General features: G+C 41.2%; 1 protein-coding gene across 7 annotated transcripts in view; it reads left to right on the plus strand.

Annotated features, from left to right (window-relative positions):
- The window catches only part of usp32 (ubiquitin specific peptidase 32), a 72,301-nt gene that overhangs the window by 34,791 nt on the left and 18,178 nt on the right, over positions 1–19,332 (plus strand). Inside the window, exons 6-25 of one of the 7 annotated variants that reach the window (XM_046074419.1) lie at positions 2,246–2,377; positions 2,552–2,659; positions 3,027–3,142; positions 3,978–4,040; positions 4,420–4,503; positions 4,637–4,698; positions 4,820–4,922; positions 5,897–6,113; positions 6,661–6,842; positions 8,494–8,634; positions 9,711–9,876; positions 12,178–12,335; positions 13,399–13,480; positions 13,650–13,724; positions 14,372–14,510; positions 14,603–14,708; positions 15,007–15,180; positions 16,393–16,567; positions 16,658–16,809; positions 18,435–18,546. In XM_046074419.1, coding sequence (XP_045930375.1) covers positions 2,246–2,377; positions 2,552–2,659; positions 3,027–3,142; positions 3,978–4,040; positions 4,420–4,503; positions 4,637–4,698; positions 4,820–4,922; positions 5,897–6,113; positions 6,661–6,842; positions 8,494–8,634; positions 9,711–9,876; positions 12,178–12,335; positions 13,399–13,480; positions 13,650–13,724; positions 14,372–14,510; positions 14,603–14,708; positions 15,007–15,180; positions 16,393–16,567; positions 16,658–16,809; positions 18,435–18,546 — 2,547 coding nt within the window. The remainder of the gene's footprint in view (positions 1–2,245; positions 2,378–2,551; positions 2,660–3,026; positions 3,143–3,977; positions 4,041–4,419; positions 4,504–4,636; positions 4,699–4,819; positions 4,923–5,896; positions 6,114–6,660; positions 6,843–8,493; positions 8,635–9,710; positions 9,877–12,177; positions 12,336–13,398; positions 13,481–13,649; positions 13,725–14,371; positions 14,511–14,602; positions 14,709–15,006; positions 15,181–16,392; positions 16,568–16,657; positions 16,810–18,434; positions 18,547–19,332) is intronic. The other 6 variants (XM_046074420.1, XM_046074423.1, XM_046074426.1 and 3 more) reach the window with 6 other exon arrangements.

Here is a 19,332-nt window from a genome sequence, read left to right on the forward strand (position 1 = left end):
ATTAGCAGTGTTTGCCTACAGGCCTGTGGCTAAGTAGTCAAACCAACTCTGACGTTCTGCTGGTCTTCTATATCTTCAGGGTGACGGTAGTTTAGGTCTTTAGGCTCTTTTTCCACTAATGCGTTTAAAATCTTTTAGCATTTGGCAGAGAAGACTGTCAAACTCAAATCATTAACATCTGCCATCATAACAAAGAGTGACACTGACGTAACGTCGCGCTACACTGATATTTGAAGAAGCAAGGAGCGACCCTGACATGGATGGAAGATGTGCAGGAGGCGATCCATAGTCAGGGTAATGAGTTTTATAGATTAGCAGTTAGACGGTAGCACAGCTGCCTGCATGTTCAGCATGAAACACAATTATTTAGTTTCCTCCTCGTCTACAAGGACTAATCATGTGTGTATTCAAAAAGCCTGCAGTATCATCCCCCCACTGTTCACTGATATTCAGAGCTTAATATATCTTTTTAGCCTTAGCTTTATTGTTTAGGTCCACAGTGCATGGCCGAGCATGTGCTTGTTTTATGATTTTATTGAGTAGGAAATGATCTTCCTGGTTTTTGTTGAGTTAGCAATGTCCAACTGAGCTTTGAGATGGAAAGTTAGTCATGAGTTTCTAATGCTTTCTCCTGCCTTAGTCTATAAGCCTTAATTATTTATCAGTCTCACATTATTCCCTCCATGTCATCCCCATATAGTCCCTTTCACGTTCTAAATCATTGATTTCGTACTTGCTGCTCCCTTTTAGTCTGTTTAAGTTAAAACGTCTGAGCCAGGAGTTTAACAGTGGCAGTAAAGGTGATTGAGGGCCTCCCAGTCAGGCCAAAGTCGTTATTCTGCACTACATGGACTCAAAACGTGGATGAGAGAGGGACACGCACCACCACAACCACAGTCATCACAATTTGACTGGAACTGTGACCAGTAGCTGCTTATAAGAAGCTTTCAGGAAGGTTTTTTTTAATAGCACTATTGAGAAGCCACAGGCCACTTTCTGCCAGGAAGTGACTGCCATTTGATTTGTGTGTTTGTCTTTTGACACCTGTCATATGAATTGTCTCCACGCCAAAGGCTAGCTCGCTGGCTGCTGAATCCAATTACCTTAAGCTGTGGATTAGCATGCTGAAAGGTGGAGGCTGGTTCAGTGACCCCTGCAGCTTCATATGCTATATTGGTCTGATCGGTATCACTTCGTTACAAGTTGAGTCAATTACATAACCCCGCCTTGAGTTTGCTGTGGTATGATGGCCGCTGTTATGTTTACTGTGCTCCTCACTTGATCCCAACATGTAAGCGCTGTAAATCTGTGTAAAAAAAACAGAACAAATGGAAACTTTGGTCATCTTTGTTACCCTATGGTGTGTTGGAGAAGGTTTGAAGATGGACACTGCCATAAGGCTAAACAAGCTGCCAGATAAGACTGAAGATTGACTGTTGAGAGACCGACCAAGCAGTTGGTTATCATGAAGAACACCTTCCACCCGCTTCTGGTCAGGCAGCTAGGACAGGCTGATCCCCCTGAGGCGCTCTGCTGAGAGCCACAGGAGGTCCTTTCTTCCTTCAGCTATTATATGATGAGGAGTGTGTCTCAGTGTGGGGCGGTGTCACTGTTGCTGTCCGTACTCCCACACTGCCATAACAGCTCTCCACCCACCAGTCACCAGTCAGAACATTATCACTGTTGCTCACAATGTTGCTGATCTGCACTTAAGCGCCATATTCATTATTCATTAATCATTTTATACATTTCTATGCGTTATACTCTGTTACAGTTCTAGAAAATGACATTAAATATTCTATAATATACTGTTGTATATTGTCCATGAGTCTTTAGCTTAGAAAGGTCAATGTTTTGTATGTTCTTACATTTATACAGCTCTACCTATTATTTTACCTCCAGTGGATCATCTTTATTTATCACTTAACTTCTGCAACTTGCAATAACTTTGATATGATATTGTCTACATATACTTTATTCTACCCACAGAATAGTATACAGTATAAGGCTGCTACCTGCTTGCTATATGTATTACATACTGCATACAGTGCATTTGCATTGGCTACTTGTACTCACTGTGGTTTTAAGCTTATTATGTGTATCATGGCTCCGGTAGTTTAACTTTCACTTTTTCTTTCTTTATTGAACAACACTGCAAACCTCAGGGAATCGGTGAACTGATCCCTTTTCAGTGTTGCACGGATTGTATTTTTGACTTTGGTTTCCTCTGTTTCCTGTCCTGCAGTGGAGGAGTCGGACATTATAGACTTGGAGAAGCGCTACTGGCTGCTGAAAGCCCAGTCCAGAACCGGCCGCTTTGACTTGGAAACCTTTGTCCCATTGGTCTCTCCTCCCATCCATGCCTCACTGAGTGAAGGTAAGATAATATGTATAATTGGGGGTGTCAAATAATAAATCTATAAATTAGATGATCGAGGCCCTAAGTAGGTATTTAGACCTTTAAATACAAGCCCTTAGCAGTGAAAAATAACCCTGTTCAAAACATGTTCTTTGTATAATATTATCTGTGTTTGTTGATCTTGTTTTGCAGGCTTGTTTCATGCCTTTGATGAGAATCGGGACAATCACATTGACTTTAAAGAGATCTCTTGTGGACTCTCTGCATGCTGCAGGGGGCCAATCGCTGAGAGGCAGAAATGTAAGCCATGCTGTGGTTTGAAATCAGTACAGATAAATAAATCCCAGAGGCTTCACATAATCACACCAAACTTTTTTATCATGAGATGTGCAGACAGCTTCTTTTTTTGTTGCTGTTATCTGGAGTTAAAATGTAATTTGATTGTAATTTGTCGATTGGTGCTGTAGGTCACTAGTGCACAATCACTGTTGTCGTCAGAATTTTTATTATTTGAAATTACATTTGCACTGCCACTAATGGAAACATATTGGATTTCCTGCTGATAGAGTGATCAGCATGGTGTTGGGTTTCTAGGCCGTAGAAACCCGTATTATGCTTCATAACCACATCTGTATTTCACCACCACACTGCTCTCTGTCACTGCCAGTTTGCTTCAAAGTCTTTGATGTGGACCGCGATGGGGTTCTGTCTCGAGATGAACTCCATGAAATGGTGGTGGCCTTGCTGGAGGTGTGGAAGGACAATCGCACAGACACACTTCCTGTAAGTACACACACACACACACACACACACACACACACACACACACACACACACACACACACACACACACACACAGAGTATAGATATATAAATAGATTGTATGTGGATAAAGTGCCCTGCTCTACAGGTTTATCACGGATTTAAACATCAAACATTCCTTCATTTAGTACATTGTCTCATTGAAACCTCATGACTCTCTGGTGCTTATTTGTGTCAAACTGACAATGAGTTTGTGTGTGTGTTGGAAGCATTTCTTGACGAACAACAGTTTATTTATGCGAACAGCGCCCTGTCCAGTACCTCTAGCTTTAGTAAAAGTTCCCAGATCTGGTTAGTGAGAACAGGTTTTGGTCTCTGTACAATCACAATGGCACCAGTCCCCGCAACCTCAATGTGAAGTGTGATGCGACTGCACATAGTCACTGCACGTGGCCTTGAAGAAATGCTTCCAGCACATAACTCTCTATAAATCCTCAAATTCCAATTTTAGCATGTTGGGGGTTATGTGTTTTAAAGTTGTTACCGGGTACTTTTTCCAACCTTGGACAAAGCTAGGCCAGCTCCTCCTTCTCTTCTTCGTAGCTGTAGTCCTTATGCTAAGCTAGGCTAACAATCTAACAATGTCTTGGCTGTATTGACATAAGATCGATATCGATCTCTTCATCTTATTCTCAAAATAAGAGTATTTCTTTAAATGGTAAAGAGAGCCGGCTTGAGCTGATGCCCGATCAAATATATTTATGGTTATGATTTCACGGTTACAGATTATTTACTTACTTATATACTTACAATTTACTCCTGTCACATTTTGTGCTCGGTGTTTGCTACTTTACAGGAGCTGCACAGTAGCGTGTCAGACATAGTGGAGGACATCCTGAAGATGCACGACACGACCAAGGTGAGACTCAAATCTTGGTGACAGAACCAGTATTGATGTAGCTGTCAGGAAGTTAATCCTTTGAACTCTGCCCCGTAATATAATTTGTTTTTATAACCTTGATTCAGAGAAAGTCAACACCACTTTACACTCAACTCCATCTTCAACATGCTTCACATTCACATAGTTGCACATATTTGTCAGTGGGAGCTGCCCAGGACACCTACAGTAACCTTCCAGTCACCTGCTTTCTTTCTTACCTCTAAGCTATTTTCACCCACAATAACCATAATAGATGAGTAGATTTTCTTCCATCCTTTTCAAGGTCTCAAAGCAGTGTATGTTTTGCAAATAGCGAATCTGAGTATGCTGACATTTCTGTTTGTTGACTCCTCACCAGCTGGGTCACCTGACCCTGGAGGACTACCAGATCTGGAGTGTGAAGAGCGCTTTAGCCAATGAGTTCTTAAACCTGCTTTTCCAGGTCAGTACATCCACATACTAGCGTTGTATAACTTGTATTAGTGTTGAAAATGAGATACAGTATTTATTCATGTATTTATTCATCATCATTTTCTGTGTGTTTTGTATATCTTTGTGTATTTGTCTTGGTCCAGGTCTGCCACATAGTCCTGGGGCTCAGGCCTGGTACTCCTGGGGAGGAGGGACAAATCATCAGGTACATACCTGTCCTCTTTATCTGTCATGTCAATGTGTACAACTTTTGAGTTATACACGGTTTGACTGAATGAATGTTTTCTATCGTATTTATGTCTTTCTTTCTGTCTGTGGGTGTATAGGGGCTGGTTAGAGAGGGAGAGCAGACATGGGCTGCAGCCAGGCCAGAACTGGTTTCTCATCTCCATGTTGTGGTGGCAGCAGTGGAAGGACTATGTTAAATACGTAAGTCAAGTTAACAAAGGCAAAATGTGTGGTAATGCACTGATATTAATACTACATAATCTTTTTAAACAGGCATTGTCTAAATAATGTCATTGCCAGTGTTGCCTTACATGCATTGTTGTAAAGGACAGTTCACAAGTGCTTAGTGTTTCATTACAGGGATTTAGAAAAATACGGGTCGTTGCTAGACAATTTGAAAACAAGTCTCAAAGTGTAAATATCAGGTATGTATTATCGGACAGGGTTGTGACTTAAGTTACTAAACCTTTTGGTAGAAAGAAGTATATATTTCTTATGCTGATATTCCAACTGAGTTGCCATTTAGTTTTATTTTCATCATTCAGTCTGATGATGTGTTCATGTTAGACATTTCCTGTTTGGCAGGGTGTGTTATTTTACAGTAACCGATCTATAATGACACCATTTTCAGTCAACACTGAAGTGGTTAGTGGCAGCTGTTGCTAGGAGCAGTTAATGGTTGTCATGTTAAATTATTTACGAGTTGTTGTTTTGACGTGACTGTACTGGCACTCGTCGCCATTTTGGGGGGTCAGTTTTTCTGCCCATCTATCCTGGCTCTGTGACGACTCTGTTCATTTACCAACTGGTGAAGCAGCACAACAGTAGATCTATTGGAATCACTGTAAAAATCTGAAATTTGGTTTGCAGTTTAGAGGTCTCCGAACCAGGGTAAATAATTAAGAAAATGTAGCCTAGTTCTGAGTATATGATAATCATTTTAATTTGACATTTCTTATTTCTTCTGACTTTGTATTTCTTTCACAATGTACAACCACGTCATTTTGTGCAGTTTCAATAAGAATATTCCAATCACTTTCAAACTACACATGCAAGTTTATCGGACCAGGTTTAGCACTGCATCTTGCACAGTAACATCACACTGGGACAGAAGCATGGACTGTCATGAAAGCAAGCACCACATTAATCTCAGGTATCACTTTAAACAATGACAGGGCAGTCCCTGCTGTTATCTTCCTGTCCAGGAGCATAAGGGCATCGTGGTGGAGCAGCCGTCCATCCTGAGCTCATTGCGAACCCCGATGGCCACAGCCACTGTGGAGCCCACCCCGCCAGACAAACTGGGAGGACTGGGAACCTTCAGCCCAGTCAGCCCCACTGAGGAGAGGTCACCTGATGCTGTGTCCAGCGCCTCAGAGGCTACAGAGATTGGTCAGTGAACACACTGCACATACAGTAGATAGCATAGAAAAACAAAACTACATGCATAAATTACACATCTTCAATGTCCACACCAGTTTAATAAAGTTTTTGCCGTGAATTCAAAAGTTTCTTTCCAAGTACACTGCCTAAATAAAAAAAGAAAGTCAGAGCAGCACATTGATGAGCCTGACATTAAAATGATAGAATCAGCAACCCATCAACCAAGTGATAGGGTAGGGTGAACAACAAAGTTTATTTTAGCTCCATGGATAGAGTTGTTAACCATTTTTTTTATTTAGGATACAGTCTAATGCAGTATTTTGTTGTGGCTTTACATTGGTGAACTATTAAGCACTTATATCGGAATCTTTACAAACTAGTCCAAACTAATGGAAAACACCTTAGGCCAGTTGAAGAAATCATCACAACGTGACAGTAGAGTAAATTGTAAAACTTTCTCTTCATGTTTCTGTGTGATTTCTGTTTTTTCCTCCCTGTATGTGTTTTGCCTGGTTGCTGCCTCTCATCCCTTCACTGGCTTTCCCTTCTGTCCCAGCAGCCCTGAGCCCCCAGGTAGCTCCCTCTGCCACAGAGAGCTGTTTTGCCCGTCAGCACAATGTATCGGACAACAACAATCAGTGTTTTTCTGGAGCCAACGGCCACCTCCCCTCCCAGCTGGCAGCACAAAGACCTGGAGCCATCGACAACCAGCCCCTGGTCACCACTGACCTCATGAAGGCAAGTGTGTGTGTGTGTGTGTGTGTGTGTGTGTGTGTTTGCTGCCTTGTTTATTTTGTTTATGAGCAGTACCAAGTCAGTTGAACGACATGTGTAGCAGACTGCCTCACACAGTCTGTCCATCTTATTGACAGTACATAGGTGTTCATATTTAAAACCACTGTCATTTTGGTCATGGTTACATCTGTCTTTGATGCAGCTCCAAATTGTATTTTGAATCCAGTAAGCCAGTTTACATTGCAGTGTGGTCGGGCCGAAATTGTAATTGGACGCAGGTCAGGCGCGAACATACAAGAGTTGTAAATCATCAATGTATAATTGAAGTCAATTAATATTGGAATTGTAAACAAAAGTAGCTATAAAGAAACAATGAATGCAGTCTTTAGTAAATGAAATGGTCTCAAATTTATGGATTTGATGGTTAGCCTAGCTTAGCTTAAAGACTGGAAACAGGTGAAAGCAGCTCATCTGGCGCTGTTCAAAGATCAAAAATACCCCACTACCACAACCCACACATTAATAAAAAGGTAAAAGTCCCAATTATGTGATTGTATAGATCTAGAACTATTTCTTGTTGGAACAGCTAACAGGCTAATTTTTTCCACTTGCCTCCTGTCTTGATGCTAAGCTAATCTAGCTGCACAGATAGCCTCATTATGAGAGAGAAAGCAAATAAGTGTATTTTACAAAATGGTGCTTTAATATTAGAGAACGCTAATATGATTTGAGAGAAATTAGAATGTTTAAGAAGCATAGGGTTAATGTAAAAAAACATTGTAGTTTTTGGAACATTTGTAGTAATGTGAATGAAAATGTTTTTTTTATATATATAATTTGATGACAGACAAAACTATAAAATCAAACATAGAATTTTGGCATTAGTGTGTTTTTAATGTATTGTAATAAGCTGGAGCTTCAGCCTCGACCTTGTCAGTCGGTAAACGGGAAGCTTTTTGTGTTGTGTTTGGAGCAGTTTGTGTTATTATTTGCGGACCGGAGTTATTTCTGTTTCAGTTCCAATCATCACAACCTGGTGGTAACATCAGAAAAGCCACTTGCCACAGTCGGGAGGTGATGATGTAGCATGGATTATACATCATGTTCACAGCTTTGCTTTGGTGTATGTTTGACATATGAGAACAGTGAAGCTACTTAGGGAAAACTCAAATATCAGTACAATCCCTCTGGCTTTGCTTTCTGAACCAAGCCCCTCTGTTCACAGCAATCAGCTGTTCTACAAAGCCATGCTTTTAAAAGATAGATATGATCTAGACCTTTTGAAAGACCGTTAAAGCAACTTTCATAGCTTGTTCATCTTTAAAACTTTGGCAATCTTTAGCACATCTAAAACAAGACAAACAGTGTGTTAGAAGAATATTTTTGCCAGCTTATTCTTTGGTTTGACAGAAGAAATGATCTGAGGTTCCCAATTAGGAGGCACTCCTCCTCTGCTGGCAAAGGCACCCAGGGACCAGATGGTGCTTCCTTTTCCTTTTGTCTTATCTCTACATTTTGCTGTAATGATAGCAGGCTGCCAGCCTCTGCATAGCATTAGGCCACTGTCTCTGTCTATTATCTGTAATTCAAGTAGGCAGAATAGTGTCTTTGGTGTATGTATTTAAATGCTGATATCTGTGTTGTGCCCCTGCAGGCCCCTACGTTAACCATGGAGGGTGGCAGACTGAAGCGCTCCTTGCAGCTGGCACCTGGTAGAGACTTTGAGACGGTGCCAGAGCCGGTGTGGCGGGCGCTCTACCACTGGTACGGTGCCAACCTCAGCCTGCCGCGTCCGGTGAGTGAATACAGCACACCCACTCAACAACTAATGAACCTCACTATCACTTTGATGCGCCAAATATTAACATCACAGTATACTCAGCAGAGCTGTAGACTTGAGACTTGAACAACTCAGACTTAAAGGATAATATTTGATTTTTTTTTACAACTAAGGTCTTATTTTTAAAGAATTTTCATACACAGTTCAACAGGACAAGAAACACAAGCGGCCAGGCGATCAGAGAGGTTTAATGGAAGCCAGCAGTTTATTAAGAGATTATCTAAACAACTTTATTTGGAACTGAAAGTCAGTACAAATCCTTCATTGCACAGGCAGTGTGGCAAGTGTGTGTGAGCACAACCACAGTAAGTACAGTAGGTCAGCGTTGAATCAGAAAGTCTGTCTGTAAATTGAGATATTTTTTTTACAACGAATGGTTTGAGTTATAATCCGCCTGAGTTTTCTCCTCTAAATAACTTTGACTAAGATGGAGGTTTGTTTACAGACTGTCTGACTGCTCGTCTTTGTTGAGCTGTCAACTTGTTTTCAGTGATGCCATGCTCCAGTTTCTCAGTAATTACCCTGGCAATTTTATCAACCTTATTACCAGTTGGAAAGATGTAAACTATGAAATTAAGACTTGGCCTGTTTGTGACCTGTAAATCCCTGAAAACTATATATCGATATGACAGTTACAGGCATGCCGTGCACATACTTTGAATGTTTAATTTTTAAGGCCTACGCGTTGGTGTTAGTTCAATAAAACATTGAAAGGAAAATGTTCCAAAGCTTTGTCATGATAATTGCAGCATTCAGGGAGCTGACCATTGCCCCTACATTATAGTCCACAGAATAGAATAGCAGTAAGTGATCAATAGTGAGAGGTTGAGCCATTTCTTTCTCTATAGAAAGAGTGAAGTGCCACTTATCAAAGACAACCAAGTTGTTGACAGAAAAAAATGTTTTGACCTAAGCTACAGGACTGAAAGCAACCTTACAGACAAGAGCGAGACGAACCCTGGTCATAGGTTTCTGGAATGATCCATTCATGAAAAGGCGGAGACTTGAAATGTTCCCTTCCACCCATGCAGGTTATCCTGGAGAGCAAGACAGGCCAAGCAGAGCTCGAGCTCTTCCCCCGCTACCTCCTGTTCCTCCGTCAGCAGCCTGCTACACGCTCCCCCCAGTCCAACATCTGGGTCAATATGGGTATGACCAGCCTGCGAATGTTCCCGCCATATTTGCCCCCACAAAGAGGTAACATAAGCCTGCAGCAAGACCAGAGCAAGCCGTCGACAAATGCTTCATTGAGCTACCCCGCATCCCCCTTTTTAATCCTCCTGGAGTGGGCTGATCCAGCCCTGGCAGTGCTCTGGAGTGGGCAGTGGGATGAATGAAAGGGGAAAGCCTGCTGATCGCTCTAAAAGCTGTCGAACCTTTCCAGTCTTCACAGACCATGCCATTCAAGTATTAGTTTTGATGACACTTGTTCTAGTGCTCTACATTCATCTGTATTATTACTATGCTGTATCAAAGCAAAGTGTCAAAAGGAAACAGTATTTTAAAGAGTCTGGGATGGACTGTGACAGGAAATGGACCAAATTTTAATCTTGCTCCATTTCTCCACTCAGAACTTTCTGATCAGTCAAAAAATGACAACACACAGAAAAGAAATTCAGGAAACAAAATCACCACGGTTGAGAAAAGCAAACAAAATGAAAGTCCACTGGCTGGCCCCTTTTACACCTGGTTTAAAATGCATTACTGTGAGAAGCTGCAAGTCAAAACACTACAGGTAGAAATTCCATGCTGCAGGTGGAAATGTCAGAGCCAGTGGAAACATTGTTTCCCTGAGCAGGGATGTCATCACAGCGGGAAGAGATGTCTCCACTGTGGATAAAAATATGATGAGCCCTTCAACCCTTTTATATGTAATAGCCTTTATATAATAGCCACCATTAATGTCAGTTGTCCTTCACAGAGATGTAGAACAGGAAGCTTTACTAATGTAGAAATTCCACCAAAGTCGATGGGCCCAGATGAATGCATCTGTATGAACTCAGATCCGATCCTTGCTTGTGCAGTTCCATGTTCAAGCCGGCTAGCTTGAATACCATTTTCTGTTTTTCCCAAAACATGTGCTTTTGGTCATACGTCAATCTGCTTGTATCGAGCTAAGAGACAGATGACACTTGGAAATACATGTTAATTCCTTTTGAAATGCGTTTAAATCAATTCAGGTCTAATGTGCTAACAAAGGAAATCTTATACATAGCACCACTCACTCACACAATAATTGAAGCAGGATTTCACTCCAGTGTTTATTATCCCTTTGATATAATGGACAAGTATAAACTGAAAATGCCTCACTGCAAAAAGAAAGTAGATCAAGGAGATGTACACAGTTGCTCCAGTGTAATCAGGTTGGGCATGACATCAGCACTCAGCATGAGAGCGCTGGTCCAAATCAAGTCAGCGTGTCAGGTTTCAGGCCACAGCACACACCTGAGTCCCCAGTGGAGGCTTGGCTTCCATCATGACTCATACTGTGTCTGAGCAGCCGTGTGTCATTGCTGGGCATTGAAACCCTCTCTCAAGCATGTGGCCAAATCATTTAAAATGGATCTAATTATGCATCTTATTCCATCTAATGTCTTCCTGACAGCCTAAGGCAATGGTAGAGCACTCGAACAAGTGTAAAGGATGTTTCAGTATAATTGAATAGCAAAGCTGTGTAGATAGGGGGGGAAAAAATAACTTTTGAAAATCAAATATTAAAATCCGTAGTTTTATCAATCATTTTCAAATCAGTTTTTAAATTTATTTAACAGGACTAATACCGATTGGTTTGTATTTGATTTAAAGGTGGGGTAAGTGATTCTGGAGAAATCCAACACCATGACAAATATCATGATATAAAGCAAACAACAACACAGCAAGTAATGTAACTAACGATAGCTAAGTTGTGGGTTCGCAAACTGTCACTACAGCTGCTGCTGTTAAGCTAACATGCAGAGACGGGCCCAGAGCCAGCACACCAGCTCCAGACAGCCATACTCACAATTTTCCTGCTACTATAGCTGACATCACAACAACCGCGTATCTTGGCAAGCTAGAAAGTAAGACAGAGCCAGGGCTGTGTACAAACGCATACACATACATGAGGAGATACACTGTATTTAACAAAAAGACGTGTATTGGATTAGAATTGCTTACCCCACCTTTAATCCAATCTGAGTCCACTAAATCCTCTAAGTTGATTGACCAATCACGTTTGCGCTGATTGACAAAAAAAACCCCTTTCTTGCTGCTTCCTTACAACTAATCCTCAGTCACCAGAATGCTGTTGTTGGTATTGATGAGTTGTTTGCATCTGGGGGCTTGGGTATAACCGAAAGAAGAAATGTCAGTTGAAGTCCTTCCAGCTGAGGAAAAACCAGAACAAACATGCACCAAATAAAAAAAAAAAAATAAATAAAAAAAAAGAGGGAGTGAGTGTGTTCAGACTGTGTGTTTGTGCCAGTTAGTGAATGTTTCTGTTCTCTTTGTGCACCTTAGCAGGTAATGTGCCATCCCCCAACGCTCCTCTGAAGAGGATGTTGGCTTACACAGGCTGCTTCAGCCGCATGGGAACCATTAAGGACATACACCTCTACCTGTCTCAGAGACTACGCATCAAGGAGGAGGACATGAGACTGTGGCTCTACAACAGTGAGGTGGGCCGCAAAGCTGTCACAAGAGCCCTCGCTACTTTTATACATTATGAAATATCAGATATTGGTCAGCCAGTAACAAAGTCTTCATAAGGATGAAGGTAGAGGATAATGTTGGGAGGGGGTTCACTATAACACCAAAACTTTTTATAATGTTTTAATCTAGTCATGGATTTACTTTTATTTTCCATCCATTTTCCAGATGTATTGAAACTATTCAACAGTGTCAGCCTAGAAATTAAGAGACCACTACCACCTCAACAACTACAACCCCCAGGATTTCTGTATATTTATTTTGAAATGGGAACCACAAAATGACAGAGTGAAGTTCCCCCTAGGACTTTTTTGGGGCTTTTGGAGATCAGGGACTCTGGGACAGTTTCCTGCTTTGCTCAGTTGATAATCCAGCCTAAGGTCTAAATGCTGTTTGAAACATGTCCAACCACAATGAAGACCTTTTACATGAGGAAAAAATACCTGTTATAAAAGGTTACAGATTTAAAGATCAATCAGCTAGTGGCAAGCTGAGTCCAAAAACATCTGTATCACTATTAACAATTGAACATCGGCTTGTTGGCAATTAAAGAAATTATGTCTCCCGGCCAAAATGGGCAAACTCCAGGTGCTCCAAAAGCCCCAGGCGTATTGTGTGTCAGCTGTTTTGTGCTGTTTTAATTGCAAAATGTATTTAGCAGTATATACCAACAAGTCACAATATCAGCTGGTGGCCTTAAGGGGAGGGTGGGGGTCTCACATCTTGAGGCCCTATCTTTAAACTGGTCCTTGTCAAAATGTAGTTTCAAGACCTTCATAATTTTTTGTGCTTACATGATATGTATTCCTAAATGAAATGACCGCACAGCAAACCTCAGTCCTGGCAGGGTCTACCTTATTTTTTTTAGGGCCCCTAACGGGGTGAATGTCTAATGTTACTTTTAAAATGAACTGAAGCTAAGGAAAGAACATCTGAGTCACAAATCCATAGTCCTAATAAATGTAAAGTTATAAAGCCGTTGGATGAACCACGCTGAGTTTCAGCATGTTTTCTCCTCTCTGTGTCCTGCAGAACTACCTCACCCTCCTGGACGATGAAGATCACACACTGGAAAGCCTGAAGATCCAGGATGAGCAGCAATTAGTGATTGAAGGTACCGCCACCACTTTTTCTTCTTAACATTTGTCTCCAGAATCAACAATGCTCTCTTCAAAAAGAAGATAGACAGATATTATCATTGACCACCGGTCGTTCTGACTAATGGCACATGAAAGCTGAAGTGAAATGGTTTAATCACAGAAATCCTTTCTCTTCCTCCACAGTCAGGAACAAAGACATGAGCTGGCCTGAGGAGATGTCTTTCATTGCCAACAGTAGTAAGATGGACAGACACAAAGGTAAGTGGGAAGACGCTGGATGAGCGATCTGTACAGCGGCAGACTGGTAGTTCGAGTCCAAAAAACCCGTTCTCATTGGTAGACGTTACACAAACATTACATTTGATGGCAAATCTTTCAATTATTACACACACATCACATCTATTCATTGTGCTGTATACAGTAGGAGGCAAATAGCATCATTCATTGAATGATTGTCAATAAAAGGCTCCAACAAAATATAGTGATTTAAATGTATTCTGGGTAATAGGTAATTGTAATGACAGTAGTCAGGGCCAGAGTGATGGATCTTTTGTAATTTATTTGTAGCTTTGGCAATAATGTTGTTTTCCATTCATGACAATAAAGCTGAATTGAATTGATAGGAAGACCGGGAGTCTTTTGAGCACCTCTGTTTCTGACCTTACTGATATAGTACAGCACTCAGCAGTGATAGTATGCTGCCTACTAACAACTTGAAATACCTTATGTGGATGTTTTATGGTTTGGTAAAACAAAATAATCTTGTGCATATTATTTTCTGCAGAAATTTGCAGACCTCTTCTGGTCATTAGTGCTAAAGAATGCCTGCTATGCTCATTAAGTGTTTTTTCTTCAGCTGAGTAATACTTTAAATCTGACAAGTATGTCCTTGTTTTCCATCCCAGTTCCTACAGAGAAAGGAGCCACTGGCCTCAGTAACCTTGGAAACACCTGCTTCATGAACTCCAGTATCCAGTGTGTGAGCAACACCAAGCCTCTCACAGACTACTTCATCTCAGGAAGACACCTCTATGAGCTCAACAGGTGCCGTTTAAGTGCATCACTTTGGCATAAATCTGGCCACCATTGTTCCCGACCCTTACCATTTTAACTGGCCTGTGTTGGTGCGTTTACAGAACCAATCCTATCGGGATGCGAGGTCACATGGCCAAATGTTACGGTGACCTGGTGATGGAGCTTTGGAGCGGGACACAGAAGAACGTGGCTCCGCTCAAGCTCAGGGTAAAGGGGCTGTTTCATTCCTGTCTGCTCATGAAAGATATTAGTGTGTTTGTAGTTTCTCAGTCTGCCATGCAAACTGAGACTTTAGTAAGCTTTAGTGTAGCATCTGTTTTAAAGTTGCCTGTGTGCTGTAGCTTTCCTTACTTGTTAGCAGTGCATGGGTCTGGTCAGGTTTTGTAATTTTTTTGATCCATGATTCTTCCCCTTTCTGGGAGCTGAATCACTATTTTTGGTGTTTATGCTACTGGAGCACTTTTGCAAAGAAATACAATTTATGATATTATTACTTTTTCTCCAGTGGACAATAGCAAAGTACGCCCCGCGCTTTAATGGCTTCCAGCAGCAGGACTCCCAGGAGCTGCTAGCCTTCCTGCTGGACGGCCTCCATGAAGATCTAAACAGAGTCCACGAGAAACCCTACGTGGAGCTGAAGGACAGCGATGGCCGGCCTGACTGGGAAGTGGCCTCTGAGGTCAGAGATCACACTGCTGGTCAAATACTATTATCTACAAATAAAATTAATACCATACACCTCGCTCTGGCATAATGGTCTAAGACGGAGGTTTTCAAACAGTGAGGGAGATTTGAAGGTGGGGAGGAAGAATAAAAACTTACAAAAGTTAAAAAGTTAAAGTTGTAGCCCACAGCTAACTATCTGACTCATTATACTTCCTGTTTACATTCCCCAAACACCCCAAATTACTTGAACTGTAGTTCCAAAACAACATAGCATCATTATGATCCCAAATTAAAGTAAGACAAATAATAAGATTAGGTGTTACAAAAATGAATTTGTTCATGTTGCATTATCAATAGTTTTGACAGTACTAAGGCTCAGAATGTCCCATCAGCATTGTAGTTATATTCCTGGAACGCTGATAATGACTAATCTAAGGGCCTCTATTGTTCGGATGTGTATTTACCATTTACATTATTTATGAATTATTTGAATTTATTTAACAACCATAAAAACTCTGCCTCGTCCAGACTGTGGTGATGTGGTTTCAGATGAGATTGACAGCAGGTGGCAACATAAGCACACAATCCGACAACTGTAATCACATTTTGATTCACATGTTAAGTCTTAATTGGTGCTCAGATGTATATTAGATCATTTTTTTCCCCGACTGAGCCCGCCCACTTCAAACCTGTAAAAATAGCACAGTCAAAACACAAATACAGGAACCATCTCATGTTGAATAACCAAAATTGTTCAAACTGTGGCAGAAAATGTGTTGGTGTAGTATCCTGTGGAGAGGATGAAGTCAATATCAGGGAACATATTCATGTATATTCAGCTTCAGAATGAACAGATTGTCCATTTGACTTTAATGGCAAGCGATGCATAACATTTCAAGGGGGAGTGGGGGTAGGGCAGTTATGACTTTAGCATCAGGCCTCTCTGAACACTGTATAGTACAGTATCAACTGAGCCCTCCCCTCTTTAGAGGAGGAATGAGCTGCCACATCCACGTCCGCTCTGAGAGACAAAGGATGAGAAGAAGAGAGCAGTCAATACCGGTCGATACACCAGCTAAGCTCTCCTTTTACTTGGAGATGTTGCTGTATTGATGCTGTATGTGCTGAGTGGAGGGATTTGTAGGATTAGTGGGGTGTGATCTCACCAATCTCTGTGTGCGCGCGTTCATGTATGTGTGTCTGTCCCTACTCCTCCACCATAAAGGCGTGGGAGAACCACCTGCGTCGGAACCGCTCCATCGTGGTGGATCTGTTTCACGGCCAGCTCAAGTCCCAGGTGAAGTGTAAGACCTGCGGACACATCAGCGCTCGCTTCGACCCTTTCAACTTCCTGTCTCTGCCCCTGCCCATGGACAGCTCCATGCATCTGGAGATCACTGGTGAGGAGGCCGGACAAAAGCTTCTGACAATGAATTCTGTTTTTAAAAAACAAAACCTGAATGACGTGCAATGTTGTGGTGTGTTTGCAGTCATTAAACTGGATGGCTCCACACCTGTGCGCTACGGCCTGAGGTTGAATATGGATGAGAAATACACGGGGCTGAAGAAACAGCTGAGTGAACTGTGCAGTCTGAAGCCTGAGCAGATCCTCCTGACTGAGGTCCATGCCTCCAACATCAAGGTACTGAGACTGTTCCACACAGCAGAAAGTGTAGTCTGGAACTCAGAGGGTGAGAGGCAACCGCTTTCTTTGTGCGGGACAGCACGGTTAAATGTCACATTTTCTTACCTTCGGTACCACAATTTGCTATGAAGAAATTGTAGGGACCGATGACCTTATTTGCATATGTGTGATACACTTACATAACAAAGGAAGAAGAACACAGCTTACTGAACACAGTCAGACCAGAGAGCCACAGCTGCAGTGAGTAGGATGAGTGCATATTAACTGAGAAATACTGGCAACTCTCTTTTCTTTGTCTACCCACAAAAAATGCCTAGCCTCTTTTAAAAATGTTTTAATACTAAAACACTAAATCAACAACATTGGGAATGATCTCTTAAAACCTGGACACACAAAATAAACTCTCCATGGCTACATGCCACTAGAACTACAGAATGTGTTTTTTGGTTCATTTAAGGGGCATGAGCTTTAGCTGGCAAACCAGTAAAGTTAATAATGTTGCACATAAAAATCTCTATTGTCACAGTGCTGACAACTGCTTATAACAAGGATTATTTCCACATTTACCAAGACAAAAATGAAACTAAAAGGCATCTATATATATTATTTAACACTGAATTAAATTCTGCATGTGGGCTTCAGTCACTGCAGGTGTGTTAGCCAGAACATAGTCTGAATATCACTATATATCTATATCTATATCTATATATATCTCTATCTATATCTATATCTATATATATCTCTATCTATATATATATATATAGAGATAGATAGCGATAGAGATATAGATAGATATAGATATATAGATAGATATAGATAGATATAGATATATGATTGCTGTTGCTCTGCAGATAAGCACGTCCTTCCTATTTTTGCTTCAGTGCCTTTTGTTTACGGAGCAGAAAATGGAACCGCTTCTGTTGTCTCACTTCCTTCAGCCTTTAATATCAGTGCTTCACTGCAGCTAATGTTAATATTATGGTGATCGCAGTTGAGTTTAGTTTCAGATGCACTCTTTAAATGAGTTATTACTGTATGGCTGCTTTAAGACATAGTAAAAGGAACAGGGGGTGCAGTGTGCAGTTTGATCTCTTAACACCCTTCTTCTCTTTTACTGTAGTGATAGTGGCATTATAAAGTCAAAATTGGAAAAAGAAATAATAATGCAGGCCTGGGGGCCACATCTGGACTGCGAGACAATCTCATTAGACACCCCGCCTCTCAAAGTGATTGCCTGGCCTGCATTATTATTTCTTTTTCCAATTTTGACTTTTATGTACAATATATTTTCCTCATGAACCTGACTTTATAATGCCACTATCACTACAGTAAAAGAGAAGAAGGTAAATCTGTGGTGAAGCACACTTATTGGTGGTTTTAAATTCCGTACAATAAATTGTGCGTTTTCTGACCACCAATCCAGCTAAGTCTTGTTAAATGTTATGATATTGTAATGTGAAGCTGATTAATCAGAATCTACCACACACCGGTACTTTTACTTTTGACAAGAGAGTCACTGATGAGGAATTTAACTGTGGCAGATGAGATCCTTTCACAGCAGCTTGTTTTAACCTTCATATTACGGTACACTACTGTCTGATGTCCAAATCCTTTGTGTTTAGAACTTTCCTCAGGACAACCAGAAGGTCCGTCTGTCTGTTAACGGCTTCCTGTGTGCGTTTGAGATCCCCGTGCCAGGTTCGCCTACATCACTGAGCTCACCCACACTGACAGGTGAGCCTGTTCATTCTGTCTGTCTGCATCTGTGTGTTATCCACGTAGTGCCCCTGAAAATTATAATTTCATTTGCATAAGTCATTTAAAGAAATTGTATGCTTTCAACTTCTAAGTATTTATAATGAGTATTAACAATGGGAACATCGTGTTTCAAAACCTGGGTTTAATAATAAGATGCCATGTAGCTAAAGATTGGTCATGTGATAACCGCTTGGAGAGACACATTGACCAGTAAGGATGTTCATGTACTTGCCCAGGGTTCGGCCTTTTACCAGGCTGGTACAGTTCTTTAGGTCCGATCATGTGTGTGTAGGAGAGAGGGCTCAAGCGCTACTGTTGCTGCATGGAAGATTGTGTTCATTATGCAGGATAGCTACATTTTGGCATCCCGTAGCTACAGTGGGGGAAAAAAGTATTTGACCCCTTGCTGATTTTGCAGGTTTGCCCACTTACAAAGAATGCAACAATCTACAATTTTAATCATATGTACATTCTAACAGTGAAAGACAGAATCCCAAAGAAAATTCCAGAAAATCACATCATATGAATTTATTAAAATTGATAACCATCTGATGAGGAAAAACAAGTATTTGACCCCCTGGACAAACAGCATGTTAATATTTTGTAGAAAAGCCATTATTGGCCAGCACAGATGTCAAACGGTTTTTATAGTTGGTGACAAGGTTTGTGCACATTTCGGCAGGGATGTTGGCCCACTCCTCCCTGCAGACAGCCTCCAAATCATTCAGGTTCCGAGGTTGTCGCCTGGCAACTCGAATTTTA

Source organism: Micropterus dolomieu, linkage group LG17 (genome assembly GCF_021292245.1).
Source record: "Micropterus dolomieu isolate WLL.071019.BEF.003 ecotype Adirondacks linkage group LG17, ASM2129224v1, whole genome shotgun sequence".
Classification (NCBI taxonomy): domain Eukaryota; kingdom Metazoa; phylum Chordata; class Actinopteri; order Centrarchiformes; family Centrarchidae; genus Micropterus; species Micropterus dolomieu.